This window comes from Indicator indicator, chromosome 19 (genome assembly GCF_027791375.1).
Source record: "Indicator indicator isolate 239-I01 chromosome 19, UM_Iind_1.1, whole genome shotgun sequence".
Taxonomy (NCBI): domain Eukaryota; kingdom Metazoa; phylum Chordata; class Aves; order Piciformes; family Indicatoridae; genus Indicator; species Indicator indicator.
In genome coordinates, this window is record NC_072028.1 from 19,090,053 (window position 1) to 19,108,805 (window position 18,753).

Genomic DNA, 18,753 nt, shown 5'->3' on the forward strand with positions numbered 1-18,753 from the left:
AGAGGCTGGCAGGGTTTGGGGTGAGGGGTGGCATCCCCCATGCATGGGTAGGCAGGAATGGAGGGGAGGCAGGGTGCAGGCAGCCAGGTGCTGGGGAGGGAGTTGATGATGAGAAGGGATGGGAGTGGGAGGCGGGAGTACCCTCTGGGTGGCACAATTTGGGGGTCCCTGCTAGTCCCCCAGGGCCACCTAGATAGGGGCCTGGGAGGGGGCAATGGGGCTGTATCCACTATGCATCCCTGCAGGGAGGGGGCTCAGGGTGGTGGCACAGGTGCCCTTAGTCCTGTGGGGTGGGAGTGGTACCCAGGGGTGTCCTTGGTGTGGCAGCAGATGCCTTGCAGGCGTGAGGGTGAGAGCTCCCCCTCCCAGTTCCTGGGGTCTGTAGGTCTGTCTATGTGTCTGTCTGGCCCATCCTGCCCCGACCCTGCCATGCCCGGGGTCCCTCAGGGTGTGTGGCTGAGACCCTGTCCCGTCTTTATTTGCCATTCTGCAATGGCAACAGTGATGTCAAATAAAACCACCATGGGCTCCAGCAGTGTGACAGTGTCCTGGGTGGCTGTGCAGGGCTGGGGGGCATGATGGGGTGGGCATGGTGGGGAGTGTGGTGGAGGTTCCGTGGCCCCTCAGCGCAGCAGCCCCAGCACGGCCAGGGCAGCACTCTGCCCACAGACGAAGGCACCAACGAGCACAGAGAGGACACCCCAGGAGATGAGAGCAGCCCTGTGGGGACATGAGAGGGGCCAGTGGGACAGAGCTGGCCTCACTAATGTGCCACTGCTGGGCACCTCCCTGATGTCTGGACACACCCCTGATACCTGGGTACATCCCCTGTACCTGGGCACAACCCCATTGCCTGATCACATCCCTGATAACTGAGCACACCTCTGGTGCCCAGGCACCTCCCCATCGCCTGGGTACACACCTGGTACCTAGGCACACCCCTCCATACTCACTCTTCAGCCCCACTGCAGATTCCATGTCCCACAGCAAGTGCCCCCTCCTTCCAGAGACTACAGGTGTCCCAAATCCCCCTCCTCGCAGGGCTCCCGCCTTGGCGAGTGTGACCCCCAGGTACCCTGCCCAGGCCACGGGTCATGAGGTGCTGTACCCTGCCCCTGCCTGCTACAGACACTCACCTTTTGTGCGGCCCCAGGGTGCTGGTCCCTGTCATGCACACCAGGCACAGCCCTGCCACCAACACAGAGGTTCAGCACCACCGTCACATCCTCCAGTGCCCAGGCCCCCACAGACATGTCCCTGCACCCTCAGAACAGGGCCAGAAGGGGCCACCCAGCACCACAGCCCCTTCCTGCAGTGATGCCCCCAGTGAGGCAGCGGCAATCCCTTTCCTGTCTCCCTTTGCTCACTCTTGCCTGGGAAGATGAAGATGAAGAAGGCGCTGATGCCCCCGATGAGCTCGATGACCTTGCCGATGTCTGGGACGAAGAGGGCGATGAGGAGGGTGGTGGCCATCCAGGCCACTGTCAGGGCCACCCGGCTCCACCGCTCACCTGCCTCGGGCACCGCCCTGGCCCCGCGCTTGGGGGCTGCCCACATGTCCTGCACCACTGACCTAGGGGAGGTTTCAGGGGGGCTGATGGGACACCGGCTATGGGAGGGTGACACCTGCCTTGCCACCAACCCCCTCACCTGCCCAGCAGCACCACGATGGGGTAGATGGTGACAACGGAGACGCCAAAGAGCAGGCGGGCAACGATGACAGCTGGGTCGTTCCCCGGGTAGGACATCAGCACGTCAGAGGCCACAGCCTTGCCGAAGGTCAGGTAGCCGTAGAGCCCTGCAAGCGGAATGTGGAGGTGGGCGGCTGTGCCAGCGAAGACAGAGGAACCTCGAGGAGCATGGACGAGCCCTGTGGACAGGGGACACCCGGGGCAAGGAGGGGAGGAAGGGCTCCGGTGCTGGGGTTACCGGTGAGGGAGTAGATGAGGAGGCAGATGAGCATGGAGAGCACCGAGACGGCGACCCAGTGGGACAAGCTCTGGTTGCGCATGCTGCTGTAGATGGCCACACAGGCCTCGTGGCACTGCAAGGCATGGCGAGGGGGTGGTGGTGCAGGGACAACCCCCACCCCCAATGCCTTCACTCCCACCCAATGGTGCCCTGACCCACTCTCCCCCATTCCCAGGGGCTTGTGTCCCACCCCACAGGTACCTCTGGTAACAACTGATGGGTCCCCCTCCCTGCAAGGGATGTTGTCCCCCATGATCCAGGTTACCAGGGTTCCAGGGACAGCAGGGCCAGGGTAACCTACCTGGAAGCCAAAGCAGATGGTGGGGATGACACTGAAAATGGAGGCCCAGGAAGAGACCCTGTGGCATGGGTGGGAGGAAGTAAAGAGCAAAGGGCATGAGGCTGTCAGCAGCAGAAGGGACCTTGGTATAAACTATGAAGCCTGGGTACCACCACGCCAATCTCTCACCCTGTGATTCTGGGAGCAGGGAGGATTGCTGTGGTGTAAGCTGGGGCTGGGGGTGCCACCCACCCATCAACATGCCAGCTCTGTCCTCAGCTCAATCCCCACCCCTGCACTGCCTCCAGCCCTGCCCCATGCCACTGCTGATGCCATGAAGGATGGGGTGGGAGGGACACAGGTCTGACCTCCACCCCCACTACCTGGAGGTCTGGGAAGGCTCGGAGGAGCCCAGGCTCTTGTCCTGCAGGTAATACTTCAGGATGATAACCAGGGTGAGGTAGCAGGCGGCCAGTGTGCCCAGGATGCTGCCAGGGCATGGGAGAACATCAGCACACCGACTACCAGCAGGTGAAGGTCCTGCAGGCACCCGGAGGAGGTGCCATGGTTTACAGGGTGCCCAGGGGTAGGCCACCAGAGGGGGCAGCCCAGGTAGTACCTGGAGTACTTCTGGAAGCCAATCTCCCTGGGGACAGAGAGCGGGAAGATGACAAGGACACAGAGAGCCGAGAGGGTGAAGCGCTGGTCCATGTACCAGGGAGGTGCCAAGGGAGTCTCACTCAGCGTCCCGTTGGGGTACAGGGAGTCACACACTAGGAGGGGGAGCGGGGTGGGTCAGCTGCATCCCAAAAGGTGGCCCACTGGGTGTTGGAAGCATCACAGCATGGCAGAACCAGCAAGCCCTGTCTTTGGAGGTCACAAGAAAACCCCCGGGCAGCCCTCAGCCCACATGGCACCCCTTCCCCTTAGTCACAGGATGCACTAGCCCTGAACAAGCCCCAAATGAGATAAGGTGAAACAACTCACACTTCTCCAGCTGGTCGCCCACCACCCTCAGGAGGGCCACAGAGATCATGAAGAGGTTGAGGAGGAAGCAGACCTCGCAGAGCTTCCCCACCACCGCCCCGCACACTGCCCGGACCACTCCCTGGTAGGTGGGCTGGGTGCTTAGGGCCGCAGCATAGCCCAGCACCACCAGCCCACTCACCAGGAAGACCAGCGAGCCCTGTGGGGACAGGACCCAGCAGAAGCACCACACTGACCTTCCATCACCCCCTGGACCCAGGGACAGCCAGCAGGGCGTGGCCAGGGACCAGGTTGCTGGCTAGGGCACCTTGTGGCACAGGTAACATTATGAACAGAGACCAGGAAATGGATGGAGAAGCAGCCCTGGGTGACACTTCGGGGTTAGTTTGGGGGTCTGGAGAGCATGGAGGGGACCAGCCACCAGTTTCATGTCAGGCTGAGCTGGGAGTGTAGCTCTGGATGCACAGAGGGTCCTTAGAGTGGTAGTGGCTCTGGCAGCCCTGCCCTGCCCGCTCTGCCTTTCAGCCTGGGTGGGCCCCAGGATTTCCCCTAGACCGCCAAACCCCGGAGCAGGTGCGCTCCTCCGTCCCTTCATCCCTTTCCCTTCGGGGATGCCGCTGCCCGCAGCCCCTCGCCCCCGTCCTCCCGCCGTGCTCCCCTTACCAGCTCCACCAGCAGGGCGGGGGCGGCCCCGCCGGCCCTGCCGAAAGCCCAGGGGAAGCTCAGCAGCCCCGCGCCCAGCGCTGATTTCAGCATGATGAAAACGGCCCCGGCGGAGGAGAGCCCGGCGCTGCGCCCCGCCGCCGCCGGCAGCAGGGGCCGGCCCTCGCCCCGCTCCATCCCGCCGCGTCCCCGGCAGCGCTCTGCGCCGGGGCGGGCATGGGGAGCGCAGCCCCTCCGCCACCCCCTCCCTTCCCTCCGCCGGGGCGGGCAGGGGGAGCGCAGCCCCTCCGCCACCCCCTCCCTTCCCTCCGCCGGGGCGGGCAGCGGGAGCGCAGCCCCTCCGCCACCCCTTCCCTTCCCTCCGCCGCGGCTGGCAAGGGGAGGGCACTCCCCCTCTTGCCCTCCACCAGGCCCCGCGGGGGCGGGCGCAGAGCCCGCAGGGACGGGGACAGAGCCGGCCGTGGGCAGTTTCTCCCCCGCCGATCGTGCCCAAGGAAAGCCCCCACCCAAGCACTCCAACTCCCACTCCGGCTCGAGGGGTGTAGGGCAGGGGGAGGGACCGCGGTTTGTGCAGCCTCGTGGCTTGGCACCACCCCTCCTGCACTGTGAGGGCGGCCCCGAGTCTCCAAGGGCTCGTACAGACCACAGGAAAACCAGCAGCTCCCCGTACAGGACTCACGCTGGGCAGGCTGAGAGCTCCTTATTCCAGCTGTGTTAGCTCCATACATGAAATTCTCACCGTGGGGCATTTTCCAGCATGCTGGGGTGAGGAGGGTGAGCGGAGACAGCTGCGGCCCTTCAGATGCTTTGGCTGGTGGATGCTTCACCACTTTTTGGGTGCAGGATGAGGTCAGCACCCCTTGGGGTCTCTGCAGCAGGTTGAAGCCCACGAGGATGCTCCTGCAATGGGGAGAGCTTAATCAGGAGCTATACTGTCCCATTCCATCCCATCCCCTCCCCTGCTCCATCCAGGGAAAGGAAATGCCAGGATAAAATGATGTGGTGACTGATGCTGCCCAGGGAAGGCTGCATCCCGTGGGGACCAGGGGTCCATGCCCCACATGGGAGGAGAGGCACAGCAGCTCTGTGACACTGCCCCAGCACTCAGAGCACAGGCACCCGAGGCTGGCTTACAGCCCCTAATGCATTTTTTATTTCCCAAATATGTGGCCTTCTGATCTGGCTAAGAGGGATAAAGAGACTTTAATCAGCTGCTAGGAGGAATTATGGATGGCTAATTGTGCCTGTCACCTCCATTACATCTCCAGTGCCTACAGGGCTTATGACTGTCTAGAAGGCCCCTTCCAGGCATTCATTAACTGCACACCAAAGGCTTTGGAAATAATTGGCCTCTACGATTTAGAAATTGGCCACTGGGCTGTAAAATACCAGCCACTGGGAAAGGCTCTTAATTCAGACTGGTGCTTTGATACAGCTTGACTCTGGTTTGGAGGCAGTGGTGGAGCTGTAATCTCTCATTATCACCGACCCCAGCAGCACCACCAAATCTTTCCAGGCTTCCTCAAATAGAAGGGACACAGCCCCCCTCCCACACTGGCACAGCAGCCCCAGGTGGTTTCTCTGCTCAGGGGTTGTGGGCTCCCTTGCTCAAGTTTTTTCCCCCCTTTCTCCCATTTATGTTAGTGTCCCTGGGGCCCAAGCTGTAACTTGAGGGTACCTCTGGGTTGGCAGTTTTATGCACTGCTGTGGCACCTTGGTTGGTGCCCTCCTACCTTCTCTTTGATGGAAAAAGGGATGCTGATATATTTGCCACATCATTATCATTACAGACAGTCAAAGGTGCAAATGGACAGTCCTTGTTTTGGACAATGAAAACCCCAACTACAACTGCACTTGGCTACCTGCAATCCCTTCTCTGAAGTAAGGCCCTTGAGATTTTACACCTTTACTGTTCTTGTGAAAGCTGTCAGTTGGTCCTATGGGAAAACCAATGCCATGGGTGAGATGGACCTGATTTAGTTGAAGGTGTCCCTGCTGACTGCAGGGGCTTGAACAAGATGACATTTAAAAGTGCATTCCAACACAAATCATTCTATGATTCTGCAACAAAATCCACCCCCTGTTGGCATAGGTACATGGTCAGAAAGGGAAAGGGAACCTCTGAGCTCCAGCCTCACTGGGATGGCACAAGCAGCCCCACCTCAGGACCATCTACTCAGTCCTGATGAACTTTCACTAAAATGGCTTCAAAGTGAAAGCTTGGTGCCTTCTCCTGGCATTGCAGTAGGATGTGACCTCTTCCAGTTTATCCTCGTCTTCAGAAGGCAAGAGGTAGGCTGGGGAAAGCCACCCACTCCCCACGTTAGGGAAGATGGGTTTTTGGATACTTCTGTGCTGCAAAACCCTATCCACAGTCAACCCTTGGAAGGTTTGCCCCAGGCTACATGGAGAAATGTTCTCTCCTGCAGTGCCCTTCCCAAGGCCCACAACCCCTGTCCATGATGGTAGGCCCTGAACAGGGTGGGTGCAGTCAGATGCCAAGCGGGGGAGCTCAACAGGATCTGTTCACCAGTACAGATCACTCCCCTGTCTGTCACTTCTGTCACTCACAGAGGCAGCCACCACCTCCCTGCTCCTCCTGGGTAAAGCTGCTTTTATTTGGAGCTGTGACCAAAGCAGCTGCCAGGGAAACCTTGCACTTTTGGTACAAGAGAGAAGCTGCTTCAAAGATGACGTGAACCAACACCACGTGGTCAGGGACAGCTTTTGCCTGTCCTTATCCAAGCTCATTAACAAGCCATGGGCTTTCAAGCAGGAGAAACCAAAGGAGACAGGACTTCTGGCTTTGTGACACACCACACCGTGCCACCCACACCACAGTTTCTCATACAGCTCACCATCGCTGAGCTCTCTCCTTGTTAGCTGTTCAAGGTGTTCAGAACTCTGTATTCACTCAGGCAAGCACTTGCAGGATTGCTCCATCAGTGCTCTCCAAAGAAAGTCTGCACCTTGAGATATACCTCTGAAGAATAAAGACATGAAGGGAAGAGGGAAGACAAGGAAATTTTCTCAACAACTTGCTTTCCATGGCCATCAGTTGGAAAAGAAAAGCCATCCAGCAGCATGTTGTCTCAGCTTCATATAGATAACATATTTATTGAAAATCTGCTTCACCAACAACGGTGAAATCATGACCAAAAATTACAAAAAACATCATGGTAGTTGGCTTTATAAAAATAAACTGCAGGAGTATGTCTCACCCACTGGTACTGGTGTCTCTCACCCCCTCCCTCGTTTAATGGTGCGTGTGACACTCTCCGGTGTAACCCCAGCTCTAGAAAATTGCATTCCATCCAAAAAAATGCACTTGTTTTGCCTTAGCACAGGTCCTTAAAGTGACTTTTCCCCCATCCTCCCCAACAATAAATATAGAAAATAGCCTCTAAACAAATAAATTTTAGTTTGGTCAGCTTAAAAAAAAACAAACAAAAACCCAAACAGGTCCATTCTTCCCCTCTTGGGATATGTAGTGACTAAGCAGCCACTGGAACAGGATTCAGGTCTTTGGTGGCTTCGGCTGCTTAAAGCTGCAGTTTTACATACAGACCATCAGCTGAGGTCCTTTCTTTTTCCTCTCCAGAAACTAAGGACTATGAGATGATGTCAGGAGTGAATTACTCCCACCTTCACTGGGAGTGGTCAAACACCCAGGAAAGCAAGCAGTAGAAGGAGGTCATCTTTGGCAAGCGAGAGCTGTCACACGGAAGGCGTCTTTGGTGGGTGAACCTGTTGCATAAGCTGCGGTCGTTTCACTCGAGGTTTCCGTCTCTTGGGCCTGCTCTTGGCTTTGTTGATCTGCACCACGAAGAAGGCCAGAACCACCATGGCACCAAGAAAAGCAAAGACAGGAATGGTCTGTCCTACGTCCTGGTTGTACCGGCCGGGCATTATCCCTGGAAAGGCAAAGAGGTTTGGAAGTGACCAGCGAGCACACGAGCCACGGTGCCTCTGTGGTGTTCATGTTATCTACCAGAACGAGCCAACCCTTCTTCACAGACCAAACTGCTGTTCATCAGCTTACATTTCAGACAGGAAAATTACCAACGCCAAACTGGTTAGCAAAAGTAAAACAGGATGCTGATGTCACACAAAAGCACCAACATTTCCTCCTTGACCCATTCGGGTATATGGAAGTAGAAGCCACATTTCATGGATCTGTTGGAGAGGGTCCAGAGGAGGGCCACAAAGATGATCAGAGGGCTGCAGTACTTCTACGAGGACAGGATGAAGGAGTTGGGTCTGTTTAGCCTAGAGAACAGAAGGTTCCAGGGAGGTCTTATAGATCCCTTCCAGTACCTAAAAGAGGCTACAGGAGAGCTGAGGAGGGATGTTTTACAAGTGCCTGTGGTGACAGAATGAGGGACAAGGGTATTAAAAAAGAGCAGGGTAGATTTAGATTGGGCATTAGGAAGAGGCTCTTTACTATGAGGGTGGTGAGACACTGGAATGGGTTGCCCAGGGAAGTTGTGGATGCCTCATCCCTGGAAGTGTTTAAGATCAGGCTAGATGAGGCCTAGAGCACCCTGGTCTAGTAGGAGGTGACCCTGCCCATGGCAGGGGGGTTGGAACTAGATGATCTTTAAGATCCCTGCCAACTTAAGCCGTTCTGTGATTCTCCCTGCAACAACAGTCAGAGCAAAGATGAAACACTCAACCATAATTTACCACTAAGTTCTATAAAGCACACCAAATCCTGATGCCAATAGGAAAATTACTTTGTGCTTGGTCCAGAGACTGCACACACAGAGTGAGGAGGTGAAAGAGAACCAAACTCTGTTTTTACAGACATCTTGTGGTCTAGCAGCTCAGGTTGGGAAAAAGTGCATGAGGCTCTCAAACTGCTTCCCCTGGGCAAGCAGTGCCAAGCTTGTAGAGGAGAGCAGCTCCCCATGAGACTGAAAGCTGTTCACAGCGTTCTGCACCATTTGTTGGTGTTAGCACCCTGCCTAAGGCACCACTCAGACAAAACCTTCAGCTTTTGTGCACTCAGACAAGGAATTTTAATTAGCAGGAGGTATCCAGACACAGTGCCAAGGACAGGGACTTTTTCTGACACCCCTTGGTCTGAACAGCACCAAAACAAACCTCACCTATGCAAAAAGCACCCAGCAAAATCCTCCTCCCAGTATGTCCCACATGCCTTCTTCTGAAGAAACTAATTAGATGCTAAAATGCTTTTCTTGGGCTTCATCAGTCCACCCTTTACAAAAGAGCCTTACTACTATTTGCATGTTTTTCACAGCTGAAAAGAAACCTGTGGCCTCTCTTCTGGTAGTGTGTGTGTGTGGGTTTTTTTCAAAGCAATAGAGCAACTATCAAACTTCCCAGTGTTTACCTCCAGGAATGTCCCATGCTCCACTTTCTCCAGGTGACAATGGTCTCACTTGGGGTCGGTTCTGTCGAAAGCTGGGCAGAGCCACTTTATCAAGGTCAATTGACAGTAACTTCTGATGTTTCCAAAGGTTGCTAGAAGAAATACAAAGGCAGAGCTGGCTGCTTACTTCAGTAACACAAGGAGAGAAAGTGACCGGTGGAGCCTACCAATAACTCACTAGTTTGGACCCAAAAGAGGATTTGATGCATTCTTTAGGTTCTGTAGTTTGCAGGCCTCTGAAGTTACATTCAGATATCACACAGACACACATAGATTGGCAACTATTTACTAACAGCTCTCTTCCTTGCAGACAGACTACCAAAAGCCACCATCAGACAGATGATAGCCCAGCAGACAAGTGTGGGCTACATGCAGACACATTTTCCTTCAAGTGACTGACAAATGATAGGACAGAAGGCAGAGTGTGAGGTGAGCTGTCCAAGGAGCTGCTTCAGAACACTGTTTCAAAGGTATGTAGTGCTGGTGGATTGAAGCAAGACTGTTCACTCTGTGTTGGATCATTCAATCAGAACAGGCTTGTGAAGCTATTTTTACAATCCCCCAGTTTCACAGTGCAGCTCTAAGGTGAGTCAGAATTACTCACTGAAGAGGCATTAATCAGTATTTCCTCTTTGCAATCTGCTGTTTCTCTAGCATTCCAGCTGTCCCTTTCAAAAGCAGATGGAACACATAATTTTTCAGTGGAACTCAAAAGCAAGGCTTGGTGTGTACACTAACCTGGGGGCAGTTTCATTCAAAGGCTGTGGTTTGGCCCAGGATAGGTGAGGACAAGCAGGAAGGGACCGGGGTTTAGGGTCTCCCAAGTGAGCCTCGAGCACCTTTGAGTACCGATGCAAATGGTTACCTGCAATTCACGCAGGGATAGACTGGGTCACCAAGACTGGTAGGGTACAGTTACCAACACTCACATCTGGCTGAACAGAGCTGCTGTAAAAACAGGAGCTCTTCACAGTACTGACGACCTGTAGCTAGACCTCAGCTGGAATTAACCAAAGGGTACCTTACAACAGAGTAAGGCTGTGCACCTCAGCAGGAGGTAACCCCAGTTTTGCTGGTAGCACATGGAACAGGGCTCAATGCTTTATACACACCCTGTAGGTACTAACTAGAATGCTCCCAAGCAGAACTGGGCATCTGAAAAGTCCTACTCTACAAACAGAATCTTTTCTTTCATCACATCACAGCTACATCAAGACAAATCCCTACAGTAAGTGCTCTCTTCTAGTAAAACAGAGCTCTGTAGATTCACCCCCAAGTAACCTTACTGGCATTTAATGCAAGGGGTCTGCTGAGTCTTCCTGAATTCCATCCTGACAACCCCCTCAGCTGCAGGCCCCCAAGCTGAGCTGCTTGGTATCTAAGGCTCTCACCTTCCATCCGCTCAGGCAGAGAGGAGCCTGCTCCCGATGGCGGTCGCTGCCTGTTCTCAGAATGGCTGAGGCTTGGTGGTGTCACCCCGTAGGAAGTGTACTGCAGGAGGGAGTCCAGCAGCCAAAAGCAATCTGTGGATTTCACAGCCCCAGGCCCCAAAACAAGATATGCATTATGCCACACATAAACAGACTTGTTTTTCTGTTAGGAAGGCTGTAAAGACATTTACAAGTAACTCAGGCTTTATGGCTCTGTTTTCCCTCCTCATGTTTTAGACCCAATTTCAGAAAGCACTTTCAGCACACACCCTCCCAATCCCCCTCTCAATACACAAACAACAAGAATCTGTTCAGTCTCAACAGATCTTCTCAGGCTTTTCTAGGGAGCAGGATATACAGGTTTATATATATATATATATATATATATATAACAGGTTTCAAATATGGGAATTTCAGGTTGTTCAAGGCTATTCAAGTCTCTGCAAAAATTGTCAGGAAACACAGGAAGCTCAGAGCTCTGGTATCATTTTTCAGAAGCAAATGAAAGAACCAACTAGGTGTTTTTTAAAGAACAAAATAAACACCTTACGAAGAAAAGAAAGAACAAGGTAGTGTTCTCAGTGGGAATTTGTGATTCATTTGCTTTCCCAAAGTTAAAAACCAAAACAATCAATCAGAGAAGAAAGGTTCTGGCTGCATCTCAGCTAAAGCAAAAGGCAGCTGTAGTGAAGACCAGGCTGGGAATCAATGCCACAATACACTTGATTGTGTTCTTTTGCACTTAACAGTAGAGGAACCCTTGCTCTGATTCTCTCCTAAGCTACTACTACCTAACTAAAGGGCAGTCCAGCTAGTGAACTTCCCAGTTCTCTCACACATCCATCTGCAGGAGCAGGACAACGCTTCATCAACTCTTTCCACCACACAGCAAACTATTTTTCTCAGAACTTCTCCCCCCAGGAACAGTTGGCTGGGAATGGGAATTAATCTTCATAATCCTGGTGTCCCTTAAACCCTCACCTTTGATTTTTAAAGAGGTCAATCAGATTTTAAGGATTTGTATTCACAAATGTTAGGAATTTACCTCAGTTAAAGCCACCAATGTCTCTGGCAGGAGAGACACAGCTCCTGGTTCACAACTTAAAAGATTTAACAGCATTAGGGTGGTCACAGTGTCATTTTCTATCACTTAATTTAAAACTACATAACTTACATGCTTTCAATAACCTAAAGCAAGCAGGTAAGACAAGGATGTGCTGGTTTTACAGCAACTCACTGGGAGCCACCCAAAGACTGATAAGGAGAAACTGGAGAACTTTCAAAGAAAATAAAAAAAAAAAGACTGTAAAAGGAAGAAATGAGCTGCAGATGAAAAGCTCCCTTAGGCAGGCAATTCCTTTAAACTTAAATAAATTAGGCAAGGGATGGATTACATAACTCAACATTTTAAAATGTCAATGACCAAAGTGTAAAAAAATTATAAATGGACTTTTCATTACAAAAGGAATATTCAAGGCTGAACACCACATTCACTGGAAAAGCAGAAAAAAAGACCTTGCATATTGGATTATCTTCAGCTTCTTGAGCCACAGCTCTACCAGCTTGTGCTTTCCAAGTCCTGAGAAACCAAATCCATCTCTTAATGATTTTAAAAGTCAGATCAAAGAGCTAGAAAAACTTTTATAAGGACCAACCACAGTGTATAGGCAGAGAAAAGGCTTCTCTAGCAGTCACAGAAACCCCCCACACATGCAACTCACACCTAACTCACATAACTTGCTATTTGGAGTTGCAAACAAACACTTTGGAACCCCAAACAGAATTTCCTGCTCTCTGATGCATGTACACCAATTGCTTTGTGTCAAAATAGGCTAACCTGAGAATAGTAAAGCACAACAATGTTGATTGTTACTGTAAATCCTCACAGGAAACAGCCCACAGGGAACATGGCAAACATTGCAAAGGGAGCAAGGCACACTGCTGAGAAAGCTCCAAAGCCAAACTGTACTACATAAACAGTCTGAAAATGCAACGGAGGGAAAGTAAAGGGAACTCCCAATGGCTTCTTCCCAACTTCTGATCCAGCGTGCTTAACTATTAGTGCTTTCTTGAAACAAAACCACCCCAAACTAGCAAAAAACCTACCAACCAAACCCCTCCCCCAAAAACCCCACCCCAAAACAGTCTTTTCATGGAACAGAAAAGCAGGCAAAAGGCCTATGGGAAGGAAAATGCTCTCATCTATCAAAGGACTGCTTAGCGCAGGGAGCTCTTCCGCTGAGCTGCACCCTACAGCATTTTCAGTAGAGCTCTGTGGAATTGAGATTAATTCCCAGGTAGGAATACTTAAAGAGTCCCTAAGAGAAGAGCTCCTTCTGATGGGAGCAGTGAAAACCTCTCAGGACAGTTGCCAGCTTCAGGCAATGGCTGTTCCTGCATGCCAAAGCTTCCACACCTTTCTGTCGATGGCTGTCATCCAGGCAGTTAGAGTCACCGTACAAGACAATCCTGCCGCCGCCTTCGGAAGGAACTTGGTAAAGTCCCAAGATAGGGACATTTTCAATCACAGCAGTCTCCTGCTTTAAAACTTCAAGACCTAAAGCAAAACACAAACATCATAGCTTGCAAAGCATCAACTTAGCTGTAAGCCACACTGCAAACTGACCAAGGCAGCTGTGTCACTCTCCATGTCACATGTTCACGCACAATGTCCCATGACACCATGATAAAAATGAAACTGCTCCCAGATCCTGACTGTGGCATTTCCTGACAATGTGTTTCTTTCTATAGTGGGAGAAGCAGAAAGGGAACTCACAATCTAGATTTTCTTCACTACTCTCCAATGAAAAAAATCCTACTGTTTTCAGCAAGAAGTTTTAAACCAAAACATTCTGCCTTACAAATAGCTTTATGTCATTTTACCACAGAATCATGGAATGGGTTCGGCTGGAAGGGTCCTTAAAGATCCAACCCCACTGCCATAGCCAAGGGCACCTTCTACCAGATCAGGTTGCTCAAGGCCCCATCCAAACTGGCCTTGAGCACCTCCAGGGAGAGGACAGCCACAACCTCCTTGGGCAACCTGTTCCAGTGTCTCACCACCCTCACTGCAAAGAATTTCTTCCTAATCTCCAGAGCAAATCTTCCCTTCTCAAGCTTAAAGCCATTTCCTTCTCATCCTATCACAACAAACCCTTGTTTCAGCCCTGCAGAATTCTGCAGGACACAGTAACATAAAAATCAGCTATCACAATGCATGCTGCTCTTCCCCAACTCTGCTGCCATGCCTACCTAGTCCTAAATGAGAATTGACTATGGAAATAACAAGGGAGAATAGACAGCAACTGCTACAAGGAAAAGGTTTGATTTCACTCATTTAAAGCAGCTCTTGAGGGGAAGCCCATTTTAAATACTGCTGGGCTTGCATCTCTCTGTAACTTCACAGTTACTAGTTACCTTGTACTTTGTTCAGCTTTCAATTCAAGCACAAAGAAAAGTATTTTCAGCAAAACCCCACAACTCTCAGGTGAGTTTTCCCACACAGCCACCCTTACTTCAATCTTTGACAAGTTTTATTGCCTCCTTGTCCCAGCTGCTCTTTGAACTGGCAGCAAGAATCAGTCTTCAGTACACTCACACCTCCCATCGTTCACAGATTGCTTTCTGGCAATCTCAAAAGGCAGGTTTGTGAGATATTTACATTTATGACTGAAGTAATCAATGAACAGAAAAGATGAAAAAAAGGACAGGAACCTTCCCAGAACGGGGACATGCAGCAAAACCTAGAGGACATCTGGCTATAAAGCTGCCCTTTGTATTTCACAAATCCATCCATTCATTTTATCTCCTGTAAACAGAAAGCTGTAATAAACAGCAGGAGGGAAACACCCCAATTCATGAAGGAACTAAAATAAAGTGGAGAAGGCTGTTTTTAGGGTAGAGGCTTCTTGTCTCTAACATCCTTTTCAAAAACCAAAATAAGACAAATTTCAAATGCTAAATTGCTTAGTCTCCTTTACTTGAGGCACTCCTTTTAGAAAGCAAAACACAGAGCTCTTTTGCTTCAGGAATTGCAGTGGAAAGGATTCAACAGAAAAAGCAGGTCTAGCAGGTTGCTGCCAAACTGCCATGGTCTTCCTCTCTCTGACATCAGGAAATATGTAAGCTAGCAGCACACAGCATTCCAGGGATGTCATCTTTCCTCCAAAAGGCTCACATGCATAAGCTGCTTACTCTTCCAGACAATTTCTCCAGTAGGCAATCATGTCTACTACAGATCATTAATCAAAAATACAGTGAACCTGCTGATCTTCCCTGGCAGCTGCTGAGTTCCATCAAAGGCTGTGCATGTTTCTGTTACACACTCAAACCCTCTACATCCATAGATACAAACCTGACCTGCAATATATGAACAGTTCTGGTCATTTAGTCCTACACAGCACTTCCTAAAGGCTAATAAACCCCATCATTTGGGTATTTTTTAAATGACCTGCTGCTGTTACAGTTCTGAATTGTATGATAAAACTAAAGAGAACAGATAGGCACAGAGTACAGATCACCCAAGTCTGAGAGCACAGACTTTCTTCTGTGCCTAAACTTTTCCCTTGCAAGAGTGCAGCAGGTAACATTTTATCTACTAATTTTTTGCCTTACCTACATCCTTAGATCACTACAGCTTCCACTCATACCAAATGTGACAATGACTAGGAGATGTATTTCAGAAACACTTGAAATTTCATGGAATCCTTAGAATCAAAGGCTGGTTTGGGTTGGAAGGGATTTTAAAAATCATCTAGTTCCAAACCCCTGCCATGGGCAGGAACACCTCTTACTAGACCAGGCTGCTCAAGGCTCTATCCAACCTGGCCTTGAACACCTCCAGCACTGGAGGTATGAGAGATGAACAAGTAATGACATTTATGACACATTCTCCTGCTCTGCAAAGATGCATGACACATGTCCATGCAGGTGTGTCCACATACAGCAGACAACAAAAGACTGAATGCATACACCTGGATATTGCTGCACTATTTAAGACCTGCATACAGAGTGGTACTGCAGCTTCCTGTGAGGCATCCAACTACACAGAACCATCACAGGATGGTTTGGGTTGGAAGGCACCTAGAGTTCTAGGCAAACCAGAAAAATACCTACCTCATCAATGTGCTTTTAAACTTATTGTTTTCACACCTTTAGACTTTGTAACTTTGCTTGTGCACTGACTCCAAAGTTCCACTTAAAACAGGAGAGAAAGGCAAGTGCCTACCCACCTTGGTCCTTAAAAGTCTGTGCGATGACAATGCCATCTTCTGGAAACTTTGCAATACTGCAGCCCGATGCATAATTCACTGAAAGACAGCAGAGAGCTGCACTTTAGACATACAAATGGCACTCACTCTCTTCCCACTGCTGAAGAAGAAAACGTTTCCAAGAACACGGCCCTCAATTTGCCTGTTTTGGCCAATGTGTATCCACGGATGAGGCATTTCTAAGCACACCTTTTGCAAGTCACTGAATCACAGGATGTTAGGGGTTGGAAGGGACCTTGCAAGATTATTGAGTCCAACCCCCCTGCCGTAGCAGGATCACCCAGGGTAGGTCACACAGGAACATGTCCAGGCAGTCTTTGAGTATCTCCAGAGAATGAGATTCCACAACTTCTCTGGGCAGCCTGCTCCAGTGTTTTGTCACCCTCACAATGAAAAGGTTTTTCTTATGTTCACATGGAACCTCCTCTGCTCCAGCTTGCACCCACTGCCCCTTGTCCTACCATTGGACATCACTGAGCAGAGCCTGGCTCCAGCCTCCTGACACTTGCCCTTCATGAGGTCACCGCTCAGGCTCCTCTGCTCCAAGCTAAAGAGCCCCAGCTCCCTCAGCCTTTCCTTAGAAGGGAGATGTTCCACTGCCTTCAGCATCCTCATGGCTCTGTGCTGGACTCTTTCAAGCAGTTCCCTGAGGTCCTTCTTGACCTGAGGGGCCCAAAACTGGATACAATATTCCAGATGTGGCCTCACCAGGGCAGAGTAGAAGGGGAGAAGTCCACCCTTACATGCTGCTTTTAAATCCTATTATCTTCTTTCTTAACTGAAAAGCTTAATCAAATTAGTATTTCACACCAACAGTCATTATTGATACCACAAAGAACCTGTCTCCCTCAACCAATGCTGTTGCTTTCTGTTTTCACATACATTTTTCAAATGAACCCAGTCAGAACACATGAAATTTGGAAAGGAAGCATGAAAAAAACAAGGAATTTGGTCACATAAAGACTGCCTAGACCTAGAAAGTCAGTAAAAGGTAAAGTCACAGGGCTGTGGTTTAACTACAAAGTTTGAACTTGAAACTAAACGAACAAACTCACTTCAGGAGGAACAATTCAAAAGATGACAAGAAGAGGAATTCACAATGTTGTGATGCCTGTCTAAATTGGTGTGCCCCAGGGAAAAAAGTCCCTATTGATTTTCTTCCGCCAAAATTTCCAATTTCCACATAATTGCAAAATGAAACCCTAAGGCTTCATCTTAGCAACTAAGTCCAGTCAAATACAGACAGACCTCAACAATACTCTTTGGAGCATCAACACCTGGAATACAAGCCTCAACTGATGGCATTCATTACCTTCTCTGAACGTTTTTTCACACAGCCTAGGAAGGAATTAACCATTTCAGCATGCTTATGAGACCCCTCTCACTGAATCTGAGTGTCTCACTTGACTCCTGTTCAATCCCACTCTCACACAACACTGTAATCCAAACAGCACACTCTGGCCTGCATAGGCAACAGGCTCCAGTACTCACTTTCATGACTGGCCATGGTAAAGTCACCCTCGTACAGCCCATCGCTGAAGGCCATGTTCCAGACAGAAAGCAGGTCGTTGAGAGCTGGTATGTTGGCACCTCCAGTGTCAGGCATCCACCACTGCCTGTAAAAATGACAGGGTAACATAGGTGAGCACATACAGAGCAGACTCCCAGTTTGGATAGTCACAAATCAGGTCTCTTCCCACATGCAGAGACATTTTTAGTCAGTTAAATAATGGAATGCATCTCAAAACTTTATTGAACTGTAGGGCCATGTGAGCAGCTCTCTGACACTAATGCTTTTGAGAAGTCAAGTAATACTAACAAAGTTCTCAGTGGATGTTTTTGTTTGTTTGCAGATGACACTAAAGTGGGTGGAAGTTTTGATCTGCTTGAGGGTAGAAAGGCTCTACAGAGGGACCCAGCCAGGCTGGATTGATGGGGTTAGGCCAATTATATACCATTGAACAGAGCCAAGTTCTGGGTCCTGCACTTGGGTCACAATAACCCCATGCAGTGCTCCAGGGCTTGGGGCAGAGGGGCTGGAGAACTACCCAGCAAAAAAAAGACCTGAGGCTGCTGGCTGACAGCCATCTGAACATGATCCAGCAGTGTGCTCACTGGCCAAGGCGGCCAAGAGCATCCTGGCCTGGATCAGCAATAATGTGGCCAGCAGGAATATCGAAGTGATCACAACCCTGTGGGTGTGATCACTGGTGAGGACACACTTGAATACTGAGGTTTCCTCTTCTCTAGACTAAGCAACCCCAGTTCCCTCAGCTGCTCCTCACCAGGCCTGCTGTCCAGACCCTTCACCAGCTTTGTTGCCCTTCTGTGGGCACATTCCAGCACCTCAATGTCCTTCTTGAGGGTCCCAAAACTGTACCCAGTGTTTGAGGTATGGCCTCAGACTGAGTGCTGAGTACAGGAGGACAATCACTTCCCTAGTCCTGCTTCTTCAAGTAGCAGCAACACAGCACATCACATTTGGAATTTTTAGGGTAATATGGGCATAAAATGCCCACTTCATAGCATTTTATTTCCCAGTAAAGTGACACAAAACAGTACCTTGTGTTTTCGTCATAGAACTTGACTTTTCTCATCACGGATGTGTTGTACCAGTCACTAAACACTATCAGTGAGAGGCCATTATCAACATCCCTCCTCAGCTTGGTGATCTCTTCAGGAAAATACTCTTCCTCACTGTCCACCATCAGTAAAGTCCCTGTGTGCAAATGCAAAACCAAGAGCTCACCAAGCTGT

General features: G+C 50.2%; 2 protein-coding genes across 3 annotated transcripts in view; both read right to left on the reverse strand.

Annotated features, from left to right (window-relative positions):
• Positions 1-623: 623 nt before the first annotated feature.
• Positions 624-4,078, reverse strand: SLC38A8 (solute carrier family 38 member 8). Its single transcript, XM_054389763.1, has 10 exons — positions 3,902-4,078; positions 3,239-3,437; positions 2,871-3,024; positions 2,635-2,739; positions 2,273-2,330; positions 1,930-2,044; positions 1,651-1,798; positions 1,376-1,573; positions 1,137-1,193; positions 624-720 (listed from the first exon to the last, which is right to left on the reverse strand). Exons 1-10 carry the CDS (start codon positions 4,076-4,078, stop codon positions 624-626), a joined length of 1,308 nt encoding a protein of 435 aa, XP_054245738.1.
• A 2,687-nt stretch (positions 4,079-6,765) lies between these two features.
• MBTPS1 (membrane bound transcription factor peptidase, site 1) overlaps positions 6,766-18,753 on the reverse strand; it is a 31,734-nt gene continuing 19,746 nt past the window's right edge. Inside the window, exons 16-24 of one of the 2 annotated variants that reach the window (XR_008489285.1) lie at positions 18,559-18,715; positions 17,488-17,612; positions 15,958-16,035; positions 13,143-13,283; positions 10,688-10,819; positions 10,035-10,161; positions 9,258-9,388; positions 7,547-7,815; positions 6,766-6,884 (exon numbers count right to left, since the gene is read on the reverse strand). Coding sequence is in view for 1 of the 2 variants with exons in the window: in XM_054389473.1 (XP_054245448.1) it covers positions 7,619-7,815; positions 9,258-9,388; positions 10,035-10,161; positions 10,688-10,819; positions 13,143-13,283; positions 15,958-16,035; positions 17,488-17,612; positions 18,559-18,715 (1,088 nt within the window). In the remaining variant the exon portion in view is untranslated. Of the gene's footprint in view, positions 6,885-7,064; positions 7,816-9,257; positions 9,389-10,034; positions 10,162-10,687; positions 10,820-13,142; positions 13,284-15,957; positions 16,036-17,487; positions 17,613-18,558; positions 18,716-18,753 lie in introns of those variants that run through there. The other variant, XM_054389473.1, reaches the window with a different exon arrangement.

What these genes read in the sequence shown, in the direction of transcription:
- SLC38A8 (XM_054389763.1), bottom strand. Translation starts at nt 4,078, where the DNA reads ATGGAGCGGGGCGAGGGCCGGCCCCTGCTGCCGGCGGCGGCGGGGCGC. An exon ending in GGCTTCCAGAAGTACTCCAG is followed by an intron (nt 2,740 to 2,870) that starts GTACTACCTGGG and finishes ATGCCCTGGCAG; the next exon opens with CATCCTGGGCACACTGGCCG. An exon ending in TTCTTCATCTTCATCTTCCC is followed by an intron (nt 1,194 to 1,375) that starts AGGCAAGAGTGA and finishes CTCTGTGTTGGT; the next exon opens with GGCAGGGCTGTGCCTGGTGT.